This window comes from Bombina bombina, chromosome 6, assembly GCF_027579735.1.
Source record: "Bombina bombina isolate aBomBom1 chromosome 6, aBomBom1.pri, whole genome shotgun sequence".
Taxonomy (NCBI): domain Eukaryota; kingdom Metazoa; phylum Chordata; class Amphibia; order Anura; family Bombinatoridae; genus Bombina; species Bombina bombina.
The window spans coordinates 1,038,935,204-1,038,957,962 of NC_069504.1; the positions used below are offsets into that span (position 1 = coordinate 1,038,935,204).

Here is a 22,759-nt window from a genome sequence, read left to right on the forward strand (position 1 = left end):
ACAAAACATTATAAATAATCTAACCAATGTGAAAGAAGGTAAATAAACCTACTGGCCCAGCTTAAAAATGTAAAGCCAAGAAGAAAAAGAAACAATATGACATATTGCTTATAAAATACAGTTTATATAAACAGCTAAAAATATAGAACTTTATAGAAAACAAACAAATATTAAAAATACATATCCCATCAGTAAGTCTGCATGAATCATAATTTGCAGTCACTTCATCGGGTACAAAACAGACTTCGGTTAATACTATAACGGTCTCTTTTTGAAAATTAGCTTTATACCATGCATCGCTTGTAGGCCCATTGAAAAATAATATGTAGGATTTCCTTATTTGTGTCAAAGGACTCAACCAAAACTCTCTGAGGGGTCAATTTATCAAAGGCTTCGCCTCACTACGACTGCAGGTCCTCTTGTGAGTCAGTATTTATGAAGCAGGGGTCATCAGACGTGTAGTCTCTTAGGTGGAGAGTTTCAGTCGTATGACTGGGGAGATTGACAGCTCCTGCCCACGCGTGATTGGCTGTGCGCAGGCTGCATAGCGCTCTTGTGCAATGCTGGAATTCTGTCCACCAGAGGCGAGCTGCGAAGGACAGGGGCGCATATGTGCACTCCAGTCTGCCGACGCTTGATAAAACGACCCCTGAGGGTTTTCTGTGAAGAAGTCGCACACTTGTCTTCCTTATCAGATAACAGAAACGTCTAATAATCCACATTTATGCCTGGTCTGTATTTACATTCTGTCAACCCAATGCATTTTTTTGGAATGTGAATACAATTAACCAGTGGAGTAGTGCAGCTATAGCAAAAAATAAAGCCATCATGAAAAGTTGCAATAATTTATCCAGATGAGGTGTAGTTATCTGGCTACTTCGCCAACTTACAAAAGTAGTCAGTTGTTGAGCAAAACCAACCATCAGTGCAGAATCCAGTTTGAGTCCAGTGTTACGTCTAAGTGTAGATTACAAATACTTTGGGTTTACTGTCCATGCTCTCAACTTCCATATGGTCTATTAAAATGATCTTGTCATCTCTTCTGGGAAGAGGGAGTGGTGCTTGGCTCTGAAGTTTTTGCTGAAGGCTCTGAAGGTTAATGTCCAGATCTTTGAAAGCATGTAGCATAAACACACCAAGGATAATTATGATAAATCCACACACTGCACCCACACCATCCGAAGGGGACATAGACACCCACTCTTTAAACAGTATCAGGGAGGTAGCAATGACCACTGTAGTAAACAGCACATAGTAAATTGGAAAAACCAAAGATGTGTTAAACACATCCAGCGATTTGTTTAGGTAATTGACCTGTGTTACCACCGATACAACCAGGATAGGTATGAGAATCCAGGGCAGAGGGTGCTGAAGAATATGTTCCCCATTAATCAGGTTCTTCACGGCGATGCCTAAACCTTTTACAGAAGACACTGACAAAGCACCCAAGAGGGAGCAGATGGACAAGAAGATTAAGATATTTGTGCGCCCTAAGCGAGGGGCAAGGAAGAAGATGAGTACCAGGCAGCAGATGAGGAGGAGGCTGATGTAGGCTATGAAACCTGAAAAACAAGAATAGTAGAATGAATCTTAAACTTTTGATTCTCATTGTATAAAGAACTTTCTTTAAGCCACACACCGCCCCCCCCCCCCCCAGAGGGAAATATGGACATCTCACACAAAAAAAACATATTTTAAATCAAATTCAAAAGGAATGTCCTTGCGTTGATTATTTGTCATAACTAAAAATTGCTGAAGTGAGCTTTTTAAAAAAAAAAAAAAAAAAAAAAAAAAAAAAAAAAACACACAACCCCCCCCCCCCCCCCCCAATTATATTTTAAACACAAACATGGATGAAAAAGCAAAATAACTTTTATAGCACTTTAAAGAGATATTAAACCCCAAATTTGTCTTTTGTGATTCAGATAGAGGATACAATTTTAAACAACTTTCCAATTTACTTCTATCTAATTTGCTTCATTCTCTTGGTATCCTTTGTTGAAAAGCAGCAATGCACTACTCGGAGCTAGCTGGGAACCAATAACAAAGCATAAATGTGCAGCCACCAATCAACAGCACCTGGGCCATTTCAACAAAGGATATCAAGAGAACAGAACAAATTAGATAATATAAGTAAATTGGAAAGTTGTTTTCAATCACTTGCTCTATCTGAATCCTGAAAGAAAAAAAAGGGGGTTTTAAGTCCCTTTAATATTCATAAATCCTCAAGCAGCACCGAAACTCTTGTGTTTCATAAAATAATATAGTTAGCTTTTATTTGTAAAGTGCTGCCAAATTCTGTAAGTAAGTGTGGTTACAATGACCCCGATTCATGTTGGTTTTTTTTTAAGCAATACTGTAAATGACTAAATAACAAGGGAACGAATGCCCTGTTCCATACAGCTTATAAAATCGACAGAGAATAGATATGTAGATAGACATCTACAAATAAACACACACTCATGCTTAGCTTTGAATACAGGGCAATACCGTTTGTAGTTGTTTATACCTGGATCTTGTAGCTTGAGGGTCATTTCCGCCAAGGTGTTAACCTCCTGTTCCTCTGGAGAGTGGATTACCATTATGGTGCTGCCCAGAACACTGAGGGTACAGCCGAGCTTTCCCAAGAGGTTCAGACGTTCTCCCAAAAAATAGGATGACAACACTGCACTGTAGAAAGAAACAAAAAAGCTTTAGGACCCATACGAATAGGTAATCTCACATGGTTTCTTTTAGCACCGGGGCCAGAAAATCAGTCATTTTATTATTCTACGTATTTTTTTATTTTTTTTAAGCTGCCGATAACAAGTGGCGTGCTTCTCTGTGGATTGCTATGGCCGAGAAGCACATTTTTATGTTGTGACCAGTTTTCCCCTCTAAGGCCAGTTTTGTGAGCTGCCCAGCAGTGAGACAGTTAATCAGGGAACCACACCTTGCCGTGTCACTGCTGGGCACTCACAAAACTGGCCGTAGAGGGAACACTGGTTGTGACATGCTTTTATAGCACACCCCGCACAGTCAAGTTGCCCTGGGTGGAAGCTGTTAAGGGACATAAAACCCCACATTTTTCTTTCATGATTCAGATAGAACATAACATTTTAAACATTCCAATTTACTTCTATTATCACGTTTACTTCATTTTCTTGTTATCCTTTGTTAAAAAGCAGGAAGGTAAGTTCAGGAGTGTGCACGTGTCTGTAGCACTATATGGCAGCAGTTTTACAACAATGTTATAAATTAGCAAGAGCACTAGATGGAAGCATTAATTCCTGTCATGTAGTTCTTCAGGCATGTGCACGCAACCTCTCTTTTCAACAAACAATGACATGAGAACGACACAGATTTGATAGTAGAAGTAAATTGGAAATTCAAAATGTTATTCTATATCGGAATCACGAAAGAAAAAAAAATGGGTTTCATGTCCCTTTAACCAAAGCTTCAGTGGCATTGAGAAACTGAAGTTTCAACCTGCTTGATAAAAGCACCAGGAGGTACTCTGTGTTTGTGAATACATTGATCTTTTGTGATTTCTTGTTTGTTTTTTGTAACGTTTTCCTCTGTGGCCCCTTGTTTGTCTTTACAGAATGTTTTACCATATTACTGTAAACTTCATGAATATTTATAACAAACGGTCAGCTCAGAACTACACAGTTACACAAACTAGATTAACATTGGTATGCCGTGATCACAATTAGAACGTGTGCATATTATAGACACGTTTCAGTCTTGTTGTTTAAATAGGAGGGATAGTAGAATACTTGGGAAGCACATCAAGAGACGTGTAAACATTGAGTGTTTCACGTTAAAGGAATACAAAACAGTTGGTTTTATTGTAGTAATAATAAAAAAAAAAGCACTAAGCAGTGGATTATACTTTTAAAAAAAACAAAAACAATTACTTCCTGGCACAGCTCCATAATGGAGCTGGGATTCCTACAGAAAGGCATATATAGCTTGATTTCAAATCTTCTAGAGCAAGTTGAGCTGGCTTTCTCTAGCATTCATTGAACAGTAACATGAAGTAATTTTTTGCCCATGCTCAGAATAGGCAGAAAACAACTTAAGTTCTCAGCAAGTCAGCCTCTTTATGTCACTATAGGCAGTGGCTACAATTTCTAAGTGATCATTTTGCAAGAAAACAAGCAAGTGTTGCTGTTTAACACAATCGGTTTCTTTTTTAAGTTTACTTTAACATTTTTTTTTACCTAAGGGAGCACTGTTTCATATCCCTTTAAAATGAAACGTTGGCATCTCAAAAACATTGGAAGCTCTAGTCTTGATTCACTCAGAATTGCATCCATAAGAACTCTCCAGTTCCTCTGTTATGCCAGTCAACTAATTCATTAAAAAATGAACTGCTCCTAGCTTTAGAGAATCTGCACATGTAGAATAATATAGAATAGATAGACCTCTTAGTTTAGTGAAGAGAGACTGTTACCTGATAAGAACGCTCAGAGCCCCCAGAGGGGTTACAACTGTTGCTGGTGCAAATGCATAGGCAGCAAAGTTGGCAGCTTCGCCTCCTCCCACTGAAAGCAAAATACAAATTAATGAGAGAAGAAAAATATATATATTCCTAATCAGTTTCCATGAAGTCAGTGGGTAAATCATACCGTTTATTTAAAGTCATAAACGGGATGATGTTCCACCACACGGGATGCATTACCTAAGCTATTAAACATCAGTATGAGACACTGAAAAGTATAATTTGATTGTAATAATAATAATAATAATAATAATAATAATAATAATAATAATAATAATAAGTAGCAGTTTCAGCATGCAATGACTAGGGAGTTTCAGGTGGTCTGTGTACAGAATTCGGTGGTTACAGAAGGATCTGTTTTGTCCCCCATCCTCAGCAAAAAAAACAGTGCGCAAGCCCAATAGAACCACTACTGGTAACTGAGCTGCAGGATTACCAAGTACGATTTAGCATGAAAAAAACGAAGCATGATTTTTTTTATTACACCTGAAATATCAGTCAAACTTTTCCCTATGACAACACTACAACGTTAAATATTAGCATTTTATATACAGTATGCATACACACATAAATAAGTTACACTTGTAATTTCTTCTATTCTCATAGCAGATACTCTTATCTGCACAGAGTGGGATGGGACATTACAAGAGACAGATAGTGCAAGGCTAGTGTGATAATATTTGCTTGTTATGAGAACACACTTATTTTGCTAAAACATTTGACATGCTTTCTACACTAACGGTTTAATTATTAGAATTGCTAAGGGGGGTGGGAGAGGCTTTTGTGTAACATTCTTGGAGAGAAGTCTGATACAGAATCTGCCTGTCTTCCACTAAATAATGACTCTCAGCGCTGTTGAGTGATATTATTCCCTTATATGAAACCCAAAGAGAAGTAATGCATTTGTAAGTTTAATCACTGCTTTGTGTGTGTTATTGCACAAAGTTCACAATAAACACTATTATTCTAATGCATTCTGTGCATTAGTTTACATTTTTCTGTACTATATTGAGATCTAGTTGCATCTCCCCAGCCAGGACAAAAACGTGTATACCGTATATACACAATTCATGAATTCAAGTAATGGCTTCACCACTATTTTCCATGTACTTACTTGTCAAAAGGCCAGCCCACCATATCCAGTCTTTCAAATATCCATATCCACCAGCTCCTGGACAAACATACAAAAATAAAATGGTTTGATGTGTAATTATACAAATAACTTAAGGGTTTGCCCCTGAAACCAACAAAGTAAAGTGATGATCTTCTGTTTGTCTACCCAAGAGTACTGTAAATATGGACACATTCTGCATTAAATATATCTAGAAGCCAATAAGACTAGTCTTGTTGCCATGCAATATATATTGCAACTAAATTTTTGACCTCCCAACACTCAAATCGCACATGAGCTAGCCAGCTGAGTCTGTAAACATATCCTTAATTACTATGGCCGTAAACAACCAATTTCCACAGCACCAATGAATCAGGAAAGAAGTTTAGCAAACTTGTCTTTTATTAATCCATTTCAGCTTATACCAAGCACTGGCACACAGCAGCATAAAGCGACGTTTCGGGCTATTAACCCTTACTCATGCATGAGCATTTGAGCCGTCGTTAGCACCAGAGTGGGAAACTCTGCGATGGCTCAGAGCCGTCATTAGCACTCAAAGGGTTAAACAACTTTTCAATGTACTGTAATTATCAAATTCTAATTTGTTTTCCTTTTCACGTGTCTGCAGCGGTTTTGCAACAATATTACACAATAGCAGCACTATTTCCTGTCATGTAGTGCTCCAGACATGCTACCTATCTAGATATCTCTTCAACAAAGAATAACCCAAATTTGAAAATAGAAGTAAATTGGAAACTTTTTTTTAAATTCTATTCTCTATCTGAATCATGAAAGATTATTATTTTTTTACACATTTTAACAAAATAATGAAACAATTTTCATAGTTACTTCTATTATCAAATTCTCTTGATATCATTTGTTAAATAGAAGAGAGGTAAGCTAGCGTGCACGTCTGCAGTACTGTATGACAGCAGTTTTGGAAGAATGTTATACATTTACAAGAGCACTAAATGGCAGCACTTCATGCTACCTACCTTGTTATTTCTTCAACAAAGAATACCTTAAGAACGAAGCAAATTTGATAATAGAGGTAAATTGGAAAATTTTTAAAAATTGTATGCTCTGTCTGAATCACAAATGGAATTTTTTTTTTTTGTGTGTCTTGTCCCTTTAAATTCTGCACCAACACATACCTGCTCGTGTCTTCCCCTGGTTGCACAAACGAAGCAGCCCTTTCTTTTTCAGAATAACACTACTGCCTATCAGCAAACTGGAAAATATGGCCAGCAGCAGCCCAAGGATGAATTCATAATTTCTTTTTGAAGGGGAAAGCAAAAGTGGATCAAAGGTAAAATTCTCATAGACTGAAATGGATAGGTCAATCCCGCTCACAATTTGACAGACCACCTGTCGGGATGGGCAGATTAATGTCACAAGAGAACCTGAAGAAAAGAAATAATAAAAATGTTAACACTGTAAAACTATGTAATGGTTTGAAGGTTTTTTACTATTTTGATATATTCACAGTATGTTTATGTAAGAGCGTTCAAAATACTAAACCATACAATCCTACTCTGTATGTTTTAAAAGATAGATAATCCCTTTTTTACCCATTCTCCAGTTTTGCATAATCGACACTTATATTAATACATTTTTACCTCTGTGATTACCTTGTATCTAAGCCTCTGCACACTGCCCCCTTATTTCAGTTATTTTGACAGAGCTGCATTTTAGCCAATCAGTGTAGTCCTCCTAGGTAACTTCACGAACGTGAGCACAATGTTATCTATATGGCACACATTAACTAATGCCCTCTAGTTGTGAAAAACTGTCAAAATGCATTCAGATAAGAGGCGGCTTTCAAGGGCTTAGAAATTAGCATATGAGCCTACCTATTTTTAGCTTTCAACTAATACAAAGAGAACAAAGTTAAATGGATGATAAAAGTAAATTGGAATGTTGTTTAAAATTGTATGACCTATCTGAATCATGAAAGTTTTTTTGGGACTAGACTGTCCCATTAAATACTCTTTTTACTATTTTAAAGGGACATTAAAACACTAAATATTTGCTTGAATGATGTATTTAGAATATTAGCCTGAGAATAATTTGACATGTATTTTTAAAAATTATATTAGTTTAAATATTGAAAAGAAATAAGGGTAAAGTTAATATCCATATTGTAACTTAGGTTACCTTAAGAATGGTTATAAAATGACTTACTAGATAGAATGTGCAACCGACAACGTGAGGAATATAGCTGTGTCTGAGCTTCCAAGTTTAACATAAAGTGGAAAGCCCAGAATATTCAGAATTAAATCAAAAGGAGAACAAAATAAATAAAGAAAGTATATAGCAAAGTTGTTTTACTACGTGTAATTAAACTATTTATATTAATATCTTGAGGTGTTTAATGTCTCTTTAATGATGATTTATTCCAAATGATCCATTATGGTCAAACAAAAAGTGCTGATCAGTAGATTATGAGATTGTGGTTTATTTTTCCCAACTATTTACAGAGCTAGAAATGTCCTCTAGATTGCAGTTTATCAACATTTAAGACTTAAAAGGGACACTCAAGTTGAAATTAAACTTTCATGATTCAGAGCAGGCAATTTTAAACTGTCAAATTTACTTCCAATAAGACAATATTTTTATAATTATACTCCGAGTCACCAGCTCCTACTGAGCAAGTGCAAGAATTCACAGAATAAATGCATTTGTGATTGGCTGATGGCTGTCACATGATACAGGAGGAGTGGAAATAGCCATAACTGAAATCTGTAAAAAAAAAATAAAAAAAATCATGCATTTGTTGACAATGCAAATCTTCTGTTTTTTACGTGTCCTTTAAAAAGGGACAATGCACTCAAGAAACAGTGGATAAAACATAATTGTTCTCAAAGAAGTAGTGTCTATTGAGCTGGGCACTGTCTGTCCATCACACCCCCACAGGGAAGTTAAAGAGACAACATACAGTAATACGGCTTAGTAATGCAAAGATAAGTGGCTCCAATAAACACAAATTCAGATGTATACTCACAAGAGCAGCGCACCCTGTGGTGCTATTGGTGCAGGCCGGAACCTCGCAGTGGTCCAGCTCACTGTGGGTTTGAAGTAGATACCCAGGAGATGTCCCTGAGGGGATTGATAGTAGATATCCTATGTGGACACAAAGTATATGCACATAGCCCAGTATTGTTAAGACAGAGAGACAAGTAAGTAAAGAATAAACTTACAGGATCCAATGCACCTCCAGGTGCATTAACAGCAGGTTGGGACCTAACAGTCGCCCAGCAGACTGGAAAACTCCCAACAGATCCTGGTCTTCCTCAGGTGGCTAACAGCAGCACAACTTAATTATGTACTCACAAAAAATACACCAAAGGGCATGCAAGTGTATTAAAATGTATAAAACTTTAATAAAAAGCGACGCGTTTCTCAGCTGACTAAGAGCTGTTTCCTCAGGTTAAAAAATATTTTTTAGCCTGAGGAAACAGCTCTTAGTCAGCTGAGAAACGCGTCGCTTTTTATTAAAGTTTTATACATTTTAATACACTTGCTTGCCCTTTGGTGTATTTTTTTGTGAGTACATAATTGGGCTGTGCTGCTATTAGCCACCTGAGGAAGACCAGGATCTGTTGGGAGTTTTCCAGTCTGCTGGGCGACTGTTAGGTCCCAGCCTGCTGTTAATGCACCTGGAGGTGCATTGGATCTTGTAAGTTTATTCTTTACTTACTTGTCTCTCTGTCTTAACAATACTGGGCTATGTGCATATACTTTGTGTCCACATAGGATATCTACTATCAATCCCCTCAGGGACATCTCCTGGGTATCTACTTCAATCCCACAGTGAGCTGGACCACTGCGAGGTTCCGGCCTGCACCAATAGCACCACAGGGTGCGCTGCTCTTGTGAGTATACATCTGGATTTGTGTTTATTGGAGCCACTTATCTTTGCATTACTAGGCCATGTTGGCGCCTCTGTTTTTTCTTTTTTCAGTTATCTAACATCATAGGAAGACCATCCTACAACCGAGAGCTGCCACACTTATTTGGACTATTGTACATTGGAACTTGTTTTTCACATATCTCCTATGGACATAGTTTGGTAGATATAGTGCTTATAGAGTTGTATATCCATTTTTTATTTTACACTATTATTTTTTTTGTCATTTGTGTTTGGAGGCGCCCCCTAAGGGTGTGGTTTATGCTGGGTTATAACATACTCTCAACATCAGTAACATACAGTAATATTTTCTCCCAATTATCCATTTTACCCACTGGACTGGAGTATATTAAATGGTTTACAAAAAGCTCCTTCACTTTTATTTTCTTATTTGAAATAACTAATTTTGCCTATTGATTCCCTACACATACTGAACATTTCTGCACTTAAAAAGGACAGTCTTCTCCAGAACTGTTATTGTTTAAAAATATAAATAATCCATTTATTACCCATTCCCTAGTTTTGTAAAAGCAACACTGTTATATTAATACACTTTATCTCTAGGATTACCTTGTATCTAAGCCTCTGCAGACTGTCCCTTTATTTCAGTTCTTTTGACAGACCTGTATTTTAGCCAAACAGTGCTGACTCATAGGTAACTCCACAGGCGTGAGCACAACGTTTTCTATATGGTCCACATGAATTAGCACTGTCTACCTATGAAAAACTGTCAAAATGCACTGATATAAGAGGCAGCCTTTAAAAGGGACACTATACCCAAACATTTTCTTTCATGATTAAGGTAGAGAACATAATTTTAAACAACATTCCAATTTACTTCTATTACCTAATTTGCTTCATTCTTTAAATATACTTTAATGAAGAAATAGCGATGCACACCGTGAACCAGAGGAGGCATCTATGTGCAACTACCAATCAGCAGCTACTAAGCATATCTAGATATGCTTTTCAGCAAAGAATATCAAGATAATGAATCAAAATAGATAATAGAAGTCAATTAGAAAGTTGTTTATAATTGTATGCTCTGTCTAAATCATGAAAGAAAAAATGTGGGTTTCATGTCCCTTTAAGGGCTTAGAAATTAGCATATGAACCTACCAAGGTTTAGCTTTCAACAAAGAATACCAAAAGAACAAAAGCAAATTTATGATAAAAGTAAATTGGAAAGTTGTTTAAAATTGCATGTCCTATCTGAATCATTAAAGTTTTATTTGGACTTGACTGTCCCTGGTTAATAAAAACAAACGTATACAACAAGGTTTAGATAAAATGATGCACCCAGTGAGAGGCTGTGACAGAGTTGCTAAAATCTTAAAGGGACAGTAAAGTTGAAAATAAAAAACTGTCATGGGTTGTATAGGTCTTGCAATTTAAACTTTCCCAATTTACTTTTAATTATCAAATTTCCTCTTTCTTCCCTTTGTATTTTTTGTTGAAGACTAAAATCCAGGTAGGCTTAAAATAAGCTTAGGAGTGTACATGTGTCTACAGCATTAGCAATCTATGGCAGCAGTGTTTGCAATTATGTATAACTTTGCAATAAACACTGCTGCCAGATGGCTTAAAGGGCCACTGTAAGTAAATATTTTCTATGCCTGTTACTAACTAACTACCCCAAATATGCTTTTTATCAATAGCATTTCATTAACATATCTCTACCGTATATCAGAAATCTTGTCTGCAAATTTAATTGTTTTCCAAACCCACTCCGTGGGTATCCTTTGCTCTGTACCAATCCGTTTAAAATACCTAGATTTCAAAATGGCGCTTTAAACACAAAGTTATTGGTTTAAGTATTTTGAACATGCAGTGCTGAAAATAGTGGGCAGGATAACGTGACATCATCGGCAAATAAAATATATAACTTCTAGAACGTTATGAAACTTCGTTTTGGAGAAAATATAGGTCAGTAGGTTTTAATTCATGTTTATTAACTTTAATATGTTAGTTGTTTATCTTAAAAATTATAACAGAAAGTAATCCTTTAAGACTAGGGATTAGCGAATGTTTTGCCACATTCGAAAAAATTCATTTTGAATTTCAAATGTTTGTACAACATTCTAACCTTTGTTTAATGTAATAGTATTTATAATGCTTTCTTTAAACGTTATATTCAATTCAATTTTTTCTAATAAGTCGATTAGAATTTTGCAATATTTGAATTAGAAAAATTCAAATTTATATATATGTAATAGTTTTTCTAATGCTCTCAAATGTAATATTCAAATTAGTAACCAACACAGTTATATAAATACACTTTTTACCTCAGTGATTACCTTGTATCTAAGCCTCTGCAAACTGCCCCCTTATTTCAGTTCTTTTGACAGACATCCATTTTAGCCAATCAGAGCTTGCTCACTGGAACTCCACGTGCTTGAGCACAGTGTTATCTATATGATAATTGTGAACTAACACCTTCTAGTGGTGAAAAACTGTCAAAATGCCCTGAAGAGGCGGCCTTCAAAAGCTTAGAAATTAGCATATGAACCTCCTAGGTTTAGCTTTCAACTAAGAATACTGATAGAAGTAAATTGGAAAATTGTTTAAAATTACATTCTCTATCTGAATCATGAAAGTTTATTTTGGACTAGACTGTCCCTTTAAGCATTGGCCTTTGAGTAAACAGTAAAGATGCTAAGGGGGACTTGTGTAAATAATTAGATAAGATAATGAGGTCTGCTTTCCCTCCTATCTCAACCCATTTCATTGGGTTGTGGTTTCAAATTAGCAGTTATTTCATATACAAAACTATACCTAAAGGTGCAATTACCCATACATTTTAAAGTCTGCAGCTGGTTTACATCACTTTTCTATAGCTGATACTTCAGTATTTACATTTTCACTATAGGTTGTGGTTTCTACAGGCAAAGGCAGCTATTTTAAATGGCTAGCCTGTATTTCCTATTTTTGTATTCATTAAAAACACTTTATATTACAAAGATCTGATCACAAAAATGTTTAAACAGACAAAAAAAAACACAACTTTGCAACACAAAACAAATAAATGTATTACCATTGGTTCTTCATTTAAGCATTGTGTGAGCAAATAATTAAAGGCAAAAACAGGGAGGGACAAAAAATACAGAAGTGCATTCTAGTGAAAATGAATACTTCAGTGCCATATTAAAGGGATTTGATTCAGATAGAGAATACAATTTACTTCTACTATCAAGTATGCTTCGGTCTCATGTTATTCTGTGTTGGAGATATCTAGATAGGTAGCGTGCACGTCTGGAGCACAACATAAAATGAAATAGTGCTGCCCTCTAGTGCTCTTGCTAATGTATAACATTGCTGCAAAACTGCTGCCATATAGTACTGCAGACACGTGCACTCCCCTGAGCTTACATCCCTGCGTTTCATCAAAGGATAAGAAAACAACGAAAATTTTATAATAAAAAGTAAATTAGAAAGTTGTTAAAAATTGTATGATCTATCTAAATCATGGCAGAAAAAAAAATAGGTTTATGTCCCTTTAACGTCAAGTGGAAAGAACAAATAAAGAGTGCACTCTAGCATCTGTATCTAGTGATGGCAAAAACACAGCTCTCCTCATAACATCTTGTTCCTCTCATACCTACTGCTTAAAGATAAAGGGGGGGACCAAAATAATGATATACCTAAAAGCTAATGCAAATGAAAACATAAAAAGGAGCAATTTGTAAACATTCGAACATTAAAGGGACAGTCAAGTCCAAAAAAACTTTCATGTTTCAAATAGAGCATGCAATTTTAAACAACTTTCCAATTTACTTTAAATCACCAATTTTGCTTTGTTCTCTTGGTATTCTTAGTTGAAAACTGAACCTAGGAGGTTCATATGCTAATTTCTTAGACCTTGAAGGCCGCCTCTAATCTAAATGCATTTTGATATTTTTTCAACACTAGAGGGCATTAGTTCACGTGTTTCATATAGATAACATTGAGCTCATGCATGTGAATTTACCATGGAGACAGCTCTGATTGGCTAAAATGCAAGTCTGTCAAAAGAACTGAAATAAGGGGGCAGTCTGCTGAGGCTTAGATACAAGGTAATTACAGAGGTAAAACGTGTATAATTATATCTGTGTTGCTTATGCTAAACTGGGGAATTGGTAATTAAGGGATTAAAACAACAAAAATTCTGGTGTTGACTCAACTGTCCCTTTAAGCAGGTAAAATAGATCATGGGGAACACATTAAAGGGTTTGGTGGGAAATTTCTATAGTACCGTACAGTGTTCTTTCAGGGAAACATGACAATTTTACTTTAAAAAAAGTTAGCAGGTAACACACACGAGATACACACACACACACATTTCTGAGGAAGGGGAGAAGTCCCGGAAAACGTTTACATATTAAAGTTGGATTATTGTGATTTAAACCCAGAGAGTGCGACCTGCTTCTTCATTATATCTGAAAAATTGCTGCACCCTGGTATTTTGTCCCCATGATTGTGAGAGTTAGCCTTTTTACACACACACACATATATACACATATATATATACATATATATATATATATATATATATATATATATATATATATATATATTTATTATATACACACACACACTTCCCCCCCCCCCCCCCCAGTTGTTTGATTGTGAGCCTGCATTGTGTGGCTGTTTAGGGACCCAGGTTTTTTTGGAAGAGACCTTGACGAGGTACCTGGGCTTTTCCCCATTTGGCCAGATTGCGGTAACTAACTCTTCCATTGCTGCTTTTTATCTTAGTTGAGAGCTTGTGGGTGAGTGCTGGACTTTTTCTGTGTGTTATATTAAAGTATTATTTTTTGTAATTTTCCCTGTTTGGGCCTTGCACCCAGGCAGGTCTGTGGTTAACTGCCTGTGACTCTGGTGACAGTGCAGCTTCCTGAGAGTGCTGGACCAGCTTTATATTTATTCTTGGTAAGTCTGCAAACATAGCTAAGGTTAAGCCATTTATGTCATTTCCTGCCCATCTTAAAAACATAATTTATGCTTACCTGATAAATTCCTTTCTTCTGTTGTGTGATCAGTCCACGGGTCATCATTACTTCTGGGATATTATCTGCTCCCCTACAGGAAGTGCAAGAGGATTCACCCAGCAGAGTTGCCATATAGCTCCTCCCCTCTACGTCACCTCCAGTCATTCGACCAAAGACCAACGAGAAAGGAGAAGCCAAGGGTGTAGTGGTGACTGGATTATAATTTAAAAAAATATTTACCTGCCTTAAAAAACAGGGCGGGCCGTGGACTGATCACACAACAGAAGAAAGGAATTTATCAGGTAAGCATAAATTATGTTTTCTTCTGTTATGTGTGATCAGTCCACGGGTCATCATTACTTCTGGGATACCAATACCAAAGCAAAAGTACACGGATGACGGGAGGGATAGGCAGGCTCATTATACAGAAGGAACCACTGCCTGAAGAACCTTTCTCCCAAAAATAGCCTCCGAAGAAGCAAAAGTGTCAAATTTGTAAAATTTGGAAAAAGTATGAAGCGAAGACCAAGTTGCAGCCTTGCAAATCTGTTCAACAGAGGCCTCATTCTTAAAGGCCCAAGTGGAAGCCACAGCTCTAGTAGAATGAGCTGTAATTCTTTCAGGAGGCTGCTGTCCAGCAGTCTCATAGGCTAAACGAATTATGCTACGAAGCCAGAAGGAGAGAGAGGTAGCCGAAGCCTTATGACCTCTCCTCTGACCAGAGTACACGACAAACAGGGAAGACGTTTGTCGAAAATCCTTAGTTGCCTGCAAGTAGAACTTGAGGGCACGAACTACATCCAGATTGTGTAGAAGACGTTCCTTCTTTGAAGAAGGATTTGGACACAAGGATGGAACAACAATTTCTTGATTGATATTCCTGTTAGTGACTACCTTAGGTAAGAACCCAGGTTTAGTACGCAGAACTACCTTGTCTGAGTGAAAGATCAGATAAGGAGAATCACAATGTAAGGCTGATAATTCAGAGACTCTTCGAGCCGAGGAAATAGCCATTAAAAATAGAACTTTCCAAGATAACAATTTTATATCAATGGAATGAAGGGGTTCGAACGGAACACCCTGTAAAACGTTAAGAACTAAGTTTAAACTCCAAGGCGGAGCAACAGTTTTAAACCCAGGCTTGATCCTAGCTAAAGCCTGACAAAATGCCTGGACGTCTGGATTTTCTGACAGACGCTTGTGTAACAAGATGGACAGAGCTGAGATCTGTCCCTTTAATGAGCTAGCCGATAAACCCTTTTCTAAACCTTCTTGTAGAAAGGACAATATCCTAGGAATCCTAACCTTACTCCAGGAGTAATCTTTGGATTCACACCAGTATAGGTATTTACGCCATATTTTATGGTAAATCTTTCTGGTAACAGGCTTCCTAGCCTGTATCAGGGTATCAATAACCGACTCAGAAAAACCACGTTTTGATAAAATCAAGCGTTCAATTTCCAAGCAGTCAGCTTCAGAGAAGTTAGATTTTGATGTTTGAATGGACCCTGTATCAGAAGGTCCTGTCTTAGAGGTAGAGACCAAGGCGGACAGGATGACATGTCCACTAGATCTGCATACCAAGTCCTGCGTGGCCATGCAGGTGCTATTAGAATCACTGATGCTCTCTCCTGTTTGATTTTGGCAATCAATCGAGGAAGCAGCGGGAAGGGTGGAAACACATAAGCCATCCTGAAGTTCCAAGGTGCTGTCAAAGCATCTATCAGAACCGCTCCCGGATCCCTGGATCTGGATCCGTAGCGAGGAAGTTTGGCGTTCTGGCGAGACGCCATGAGATCTATATCTGGTTTGCCCCAACGTCGAAGTATTTGGGCAAAGACCTCCGGATGAAGTTCCCACTCCCCCGGATGAAAAGTCTGGCGACTCAAGAAATCCGCCTCCCAGTTCTCCACTCCCGGGATGTGGATTGCTGACAGGTGGCAAGAGTGAGACTCTGCCCAGCGAAATATCTTTGATACTTCCATCATTGCTAGGGAGCTTCTTGTCCCTCCCTGATGGTTGATGTAAGCTACAGTCGTGATGTTGTCCGACTGAAACCTGATGAACCCCCGAGTTTTTAACTGGGGCCAAGCTAGAAGGGCATTGAGAACTGCTCTCAATTCCAGAATGTTTATTGGCAGGAGACTTTCCTCCTGACTCCATTGTCCCTGAGCCTTCAGAGAATTCCAGACAGCGCCCCAACCTAGTAGGCTGGCGTCTGTTGTTACAATTGTCCAGTCCGGCCTGCTGAATGGCATCCCCCTGGACAGATGTGGCCGAGAAAGCCACCATAGAAGAGAGTTTCTGGTCTCTTGATCCAGATTCAGAGTGGGGGACAAATCTGAGTAATCCCCATTCCACTGACTCAGCATGCACAATTGCAGCGGTCTGAGATGTAGGCGTGCAAAGGGTACTATGTCCATTGCTGCTACCATTAAGCCGATCACCTCCATGCATTGAGCTACTGACGGGAGTTGAATGGAATGAAGGACACGGCATGCATTTAGAAGCTTTGTTAATCTGTCTTCTGTCAGATAAATCTTCATTTCTACAGAATCTATAAGAGTCCCCAAGAATGGAACTCTTGTGAGAGGAAAGAGAGAACTCTTCTTTTCGTTCACTTTCCATCCATGCGACCTTAGAAATGCCAGAACTAACTCTGTATGAGACTTGGCAGTTTGAAAGCTTGAAGCTTGTATCAGAATGTCGTCTAGGTACGGAGCTACCGAAATTCCTCGCGGTCTTAGTACCGCCAGAAGGGCACCCAGAACCTTTGTGAAGATTCTTGGAGCCGTAGCCAATCCGAATGGAAGGGCTACAAACTGGTAATGCCTGTTTAAGAAGGCAAACCTTAGATACCGGTAATGATCTTTGTGAATCGGTATGTGAAGGTAAGCATCCTTTAAATCCACTGCGGTCATGTACTGACCCTCTTGGATCATGGGTAAGATTGTCCGAATAGTTTCCATTTTGAACGATGGAACTCTTAGGAATTTGTTTAGGATCTTTAAATCTAAGATTGGCCTGAAAGTTCCCTCTTTTTTGGGAACCACAAACAGGTTTGAGTAAAACCCTTGTCCTTGTTCCGACCGCGGAACCGGATGGATCACTCCCATTAATAATAGATCTTGTACACAGCGTAGAAACGCGTCTTTCTTTATTTGGTTTGTTGACAACCTTGACAGATGAAATCTCCCTCTTGGGGGAGAGAATTTGAAGTCTAGAAGGTATCCCTGAGATATGATCTCTAGCGCCCAGGGATCCTGGACATCTCTTGCCCAAGCCTGGGCGAAGAGAGAGAGTCTGCCCCCCACTAGATCCGGTCCCGGATCGGGGGCCCTCGGTTCATGCTGTCTTAGGGGCAGCAGCAGGTTTCCTGGCCTGCTTGCCCTTATTCCAGGACTGGTTAGGTTTCCAGCCTTGTCTGTAACGAGCAACAGCTCCTTCCTGTTTTGGTGCAGTGGAAGTTGATGCTGTTCCTGTTTTGAAATTCCGAAAGGGACGAAAATTAGACTGTCTAGCCTTAGCTTTGGCTTTGTCTTGAGGTAGAGCGTGGCCCTTACCTCCTGTAATGTCAGCAATAATTTCTTTCAAACCGGGCCCAAATAAAGTTTGCCCCTTGAAAGGTATATTAAGTAATTTGGACTTAGAAGTTACATCAGCCGACCAGGATTTTAGCCACAGCGCCCTACGTGCCTGAATGGCGAATCCTGAATTCTTAGCCGTAAGTTTGGTTAAATGTACTACGGCCTCCGAAATGAATGAATTAGCTAGTTTAAGGACTCTAAGCCTGTCCGTAATGTCGTCCAGCGTAGCTGAACTAAGGTTCTCTTCCAGAGACTCAATCCAAAATGCTGCCGCAGCCGTAATCGGCGCGATGCATGCAAGGGGTTGCAATATAAAACCTTGTTGAACAAACATTTTCTTAAGGTAACCCTCTAATTTTTTATCCATAGGATCTGAAAAAACACAGCTATCCTCCACCGGGATAGTGGTGCGCTTAGCTAAAGTAGAAATTGCTCCCTCCACCTTAGGGACCGTTTGCCATAAGTCCCGTGTGGTGGCGTCTATTGGAAACATCTTTCTAAATATTGGAGGGGGTGAGAACGGCACACCGGGTCTATCCCACTCCTTAGTAACAATTTCAGTTAATCTCTTAGGTATAGGAAAAACGTCAGTACTCGCCGGTACCGCAAAGTATTTATCCAACCTACACATTTTCTCTGGTATTGCAACAGTGTTACAATCGTTAAGAGCCGCTAAGACCTCCCCTAGTAATACACGGAGGTTTTCCAATTTAAATTTAAAATTTGAAATATCTGAATCCAATCTGCTTGGATCAGAACCGTCACCTACAGAATGAAGCTCTCCGTCCTCATGCTCTGCAAGCTGTGACGCAGTATCAGACATGGCCCTAGAATTATCAGCGCACTCTGTTCTCACCCCAGAGTGATCACGCTTGCCTCTTAGTTCTGGTAATTTAGCCAAAACTTCAGTCATAACAGTAGCCATATCTTGTAATGTTATCTGTAATGGCTGCCCAGATGTACTAGGCGCCATAATATCACGCACCTCCCGGGCGGGAGATGCAGGTACTGACACGTGAGGCGAGTTAGTCGGCATAACTCTCCCCTCGCTGTTTGGTGAAATTTGTTCAATTTGTACAGATTGGCTTTTATTTAAAGTAGCATCAATACAGTTAGTACATAAATTTCTATTGGGCTCCACCTTGGCATTGGAACAAATGACACAGGTATCTTCCTCTGAATCAGACATGTTTAACACACTAGCAATAAACATGCAACTCGGTTACAATCTTATTTAACAAAAACGTACTGTGCCTCAAGAAGCACTAAACGATTAAATGACAGTTGAAATAATGAACTGAAAAACAGTTATAGCATCACTCTTTAAAAACAACACAACTTTTTAGCAAAGGTTTGTTCCCATTAGTAAAATAACACTAATTAAATTTTAAACATAAAAATTACAGAGCAACGTTTTAAATCACAGTCACTATATAAGTCTCACAGCTCTGCTGAGAGAATCTACCTCCCTTCAAAGAAGTTTGAAGACCCCTGAGTTCTGTTAGAGATGAACCGGATCATGCAGAAAATACAAGAGTAACTGACTGGAAATTTTTGATGCGTAGCAAAGAGCGCCAAAAACGGCCCCTCCCTCTCACACACAGCAGTGAGAGAGAAACGAAACTGTCATAATTAAAACAAGCAAACTGCCAAGTGGAAAAATAATGCCCAAATATTTATTCACTCAGTACCTCATTAATGCAAACGATTCTACATTCCAGCAAAAACGTTTAACATGAAAAATACCTATTAAAAGGTTTAATGTACTTTTACAGAGTAATTCCGGTGAAATACCATCCCCAGAATACTAAAGTGTAGAGTATACATACATGTTCATTATAACGGTATGGCAGGATTTTTTCATCAATTTCATTCAGAAAATAAAAACTGCTACATACCTCAATGCAGATTCAACTGCCCGCTGTCCCCTGATCTGAAGTTTTTACCTCCCTCAGATGGCCGAGAAACAGCAATATGATCTTAACTACTCCGGTTAAAATCATAAGAAAAACTCTGGTAGATTCTTCTTCAAACTCTGCCAGAGAGGTAATAACACGCTCCGGTGCTATTGTAAAATAACAAACTTTTGATTGAAGTTCTAAAAACTAAGTATAATCACCATAGTCCTCTCACACCTCCTATCTAGTCTTTGGGTGCAAGAGAATGACTGGAGGTGACGTAGAGGGGAGGAGCTATATGGCAACTCTGCTGGGTGAATCCTCTTGCACTTCCTGTAGGGGAGCAGATAATATCCCAGAAGTAATGATGACCCGTGGACTGATCACACATAACAGAAGAAAGCAGAATTACAGCAAATAGAATAGCTGTGACTTAGTGACCCGCAAACTGTAATTGCCTGGCTTTTAGTAAACTACTTTGTAAAAAGGCATTTGGAACTTCTAATAGTTCAGCGATTCCCTGATTTATGCCAATAGTGTTTGTCACCATGTTTTAAAATGTAAAAGTCAAGTTTTTCAATGTTTCATCAATAGTTTTTTTTACTTAAATTATTTATACATGGGGCAGTCTTCTGTCTTACATGATGCAAGAGCTATTACCAAAGAATTGTGTAGTTGCCAACGTTAAAAAAAATAAATCCAGGGACACTTTGGAGCATAGCCACACCCACTCCAATCCACACCAAAACAAGCACATAAAATACTAGTGGTATCATTTAGCCATAATGATTGCTTAAAATGATGGGGGAAAATACTTTATTGATTTAGATAGAGCATGTGATTTTTAAATTAAATTTTATCATCAAATTAACTTTGCTCTCTTGAGTACCTTTGCAGAAAAGAATAAAATCAATGTAAATATTTGCATAGGAAATTAGCACATCTAGGCAAGTATCCCCTAGATGTGCTAATTTCCTATGCAAATATTTACATTGATTTGATTTTGAGACATGGAGGATTTTAATTTCAGTTTGTTATCTCCCCCCATAATTTTAATGAATTTCAGAAAAGAATATAAACATATCCTCAGCAGCAAGCCGCTACTGGGAGCTAGCTGTTGATTGGTGGCTACATGCATTTGTGTTTTGCTCACCAGGTGTGCTCAGGTTAATAAACAGAAAGAGAAGCAGTCTGCCAGGAACAAACAACAGCTCAGTGGCTTGTTCTATAACCCGTTTGCCACCCGAGTAGCTTCTTTCTGCCCAATTGTGCTTTTCACAGAGGAGAATGTTCCTGTAGTATATCAGTCTGATCCCCTCCGACATGGTCAGTCCAGCTCCGAAATACCAGGCAATTCTCCTCTGAACAAGGAAAACATTAATGTGCTTAGAGGGATATGGCTGCACCTCACTGACGAGGCCCAGAGAAGGCCAAAACGATCGTCTGGGGTTGCTGTTTTCCTTGTTCAGAGGAGAATTGCCCAGTATTTCGGAGCTAGACTGACCGTGTTGGCGGGATCAGACTGAATTGTGAAAAGCACAATTTGGCAGAAAGAAGCTACTCCCAGGTGGCAACCGGGCTATAGAACAAGCTATTGAGCTGATCGTTCCTGGCAAACAGCTTCTCTCTTGCATGTGCTCAGGTAGCTCCTAGTAATGCCCTGGTGCTCTGGAGCTGACTTTAATTATGTATTTAATCCCTTTCAATGATTTGACACATGTTTATGTGCAAGTAATAGCCCAATAATAATCTTGCAGTAACATATTAGAGCATTTTCTTTTTGCGCTATTACAGCCCTTTAATACAGATTAAATCATCAAGCTCCTCTTACCCTCCCCTTAGCCTCAAGCACAAAAAAAGATACAAAGAATAACTTTACAGCAAGTACCAAAATAAGCAAACAAGGTTTACATTAACCCTTCAGCATCTGTATTGCAAAACACCACAATGCACCTTAGATTTATATACTGTAGATCTAACACAGCCTGAAATCAGACATTGATATATGTGTTTAACCTGCTGACTACTGTGTTGGGGCTGCTGGAATGGAGAACAATATATGTAGATATACTGAGAATTTTTTTTTTTTTTACATTTACCAAAACACTTTATTTTTTAACAAGTAGGTGGCATTTTATGAGGTAAAGATTCATTTTTCCATCAGTTCTGCCTTCTGCTGCAATGATTGTGGGCAGTAGGTTAATAGACCTCGATAATCCCCAGTAAGTGTGTGTGTTCTGTGAATTCCAGTCTCACACAAAGAGCCCGATGCCTTAAAATAAGCCCCTGCTAAGCAAAGCTTCAGTATATAAAATGGGGACACTACATCTGTTCCAAATTGTGCAACACTATTGATACGCCTTGCTTCCCAATCCTTGCCTCCTACTCACCCTGGTATTGTAAATATCACATCTCACGGCTTACCCAATACCTGACCACACACTGCTCACCTTCAGTATGATAGAAGAAAAATAAACTAAAAAACAAACAAACAAAAAAAAAAACTTACATACAGTAACTTAGACTAGAGAAAATAGAGTCAAATCATAAGCCACAGCGCCCATCTTTTTCAACGATATCAAGAGAACAAAGTACATTTACTTAATTTAAAAGTGTCTTAAACTAACGTGCTCTGAATCATGCACTTTCCTGTACCTTTTAGTGACTTCCCCTACATTTCTGTATGCAGAGGAGTGTAATATACAGAACAGTATAGTTCTAAATAAAAATAAGCAGAGTATTAAAAGGTACATTGTAAAAAAACTAGTGTGTACTTTAATAATCCACATAATACCGTATA

General features: G+C 38.3%; 1 protein-coding gene across 1 annotated transcript in view; it reads right to left on the reverse strand.

The window, feature by feature from the left end:
* Positions 1–734: 734 nt before the first annotated feature.
* NIPAL4 (NIPA like domain containing 4) overlaps positions 735–22,759 on the reverse strand; it is a 41,415-nt gene continuing 19,390 nt past the window's right edge. The window contains exons 3-7 of the mRNA XM_053719668.1: positions 6,752–7,000; positions 5,601–5,657; positions 4,439–4,529; positions 2,510–2,670; positions 735–1,562 (exon numbers count right to left, since the gene is read on the reverse strand). Coding sequence (XP_053575643.1) covers positions 958–1,562; positions 2,510–2,670; positions 4,439–4,529; positions 5,601–5,657; positions 6,752–7,000 — 1,163 coding nt within the window. The 3' untranslated portion in view covers positions 735–957. The remainder of the gene's footprint in view (positions 1,563–2,509; positions 2,671–4,438; positions 4,530–5,600; positions 5,658–6,751; positions 7,001–22,759) is intronic.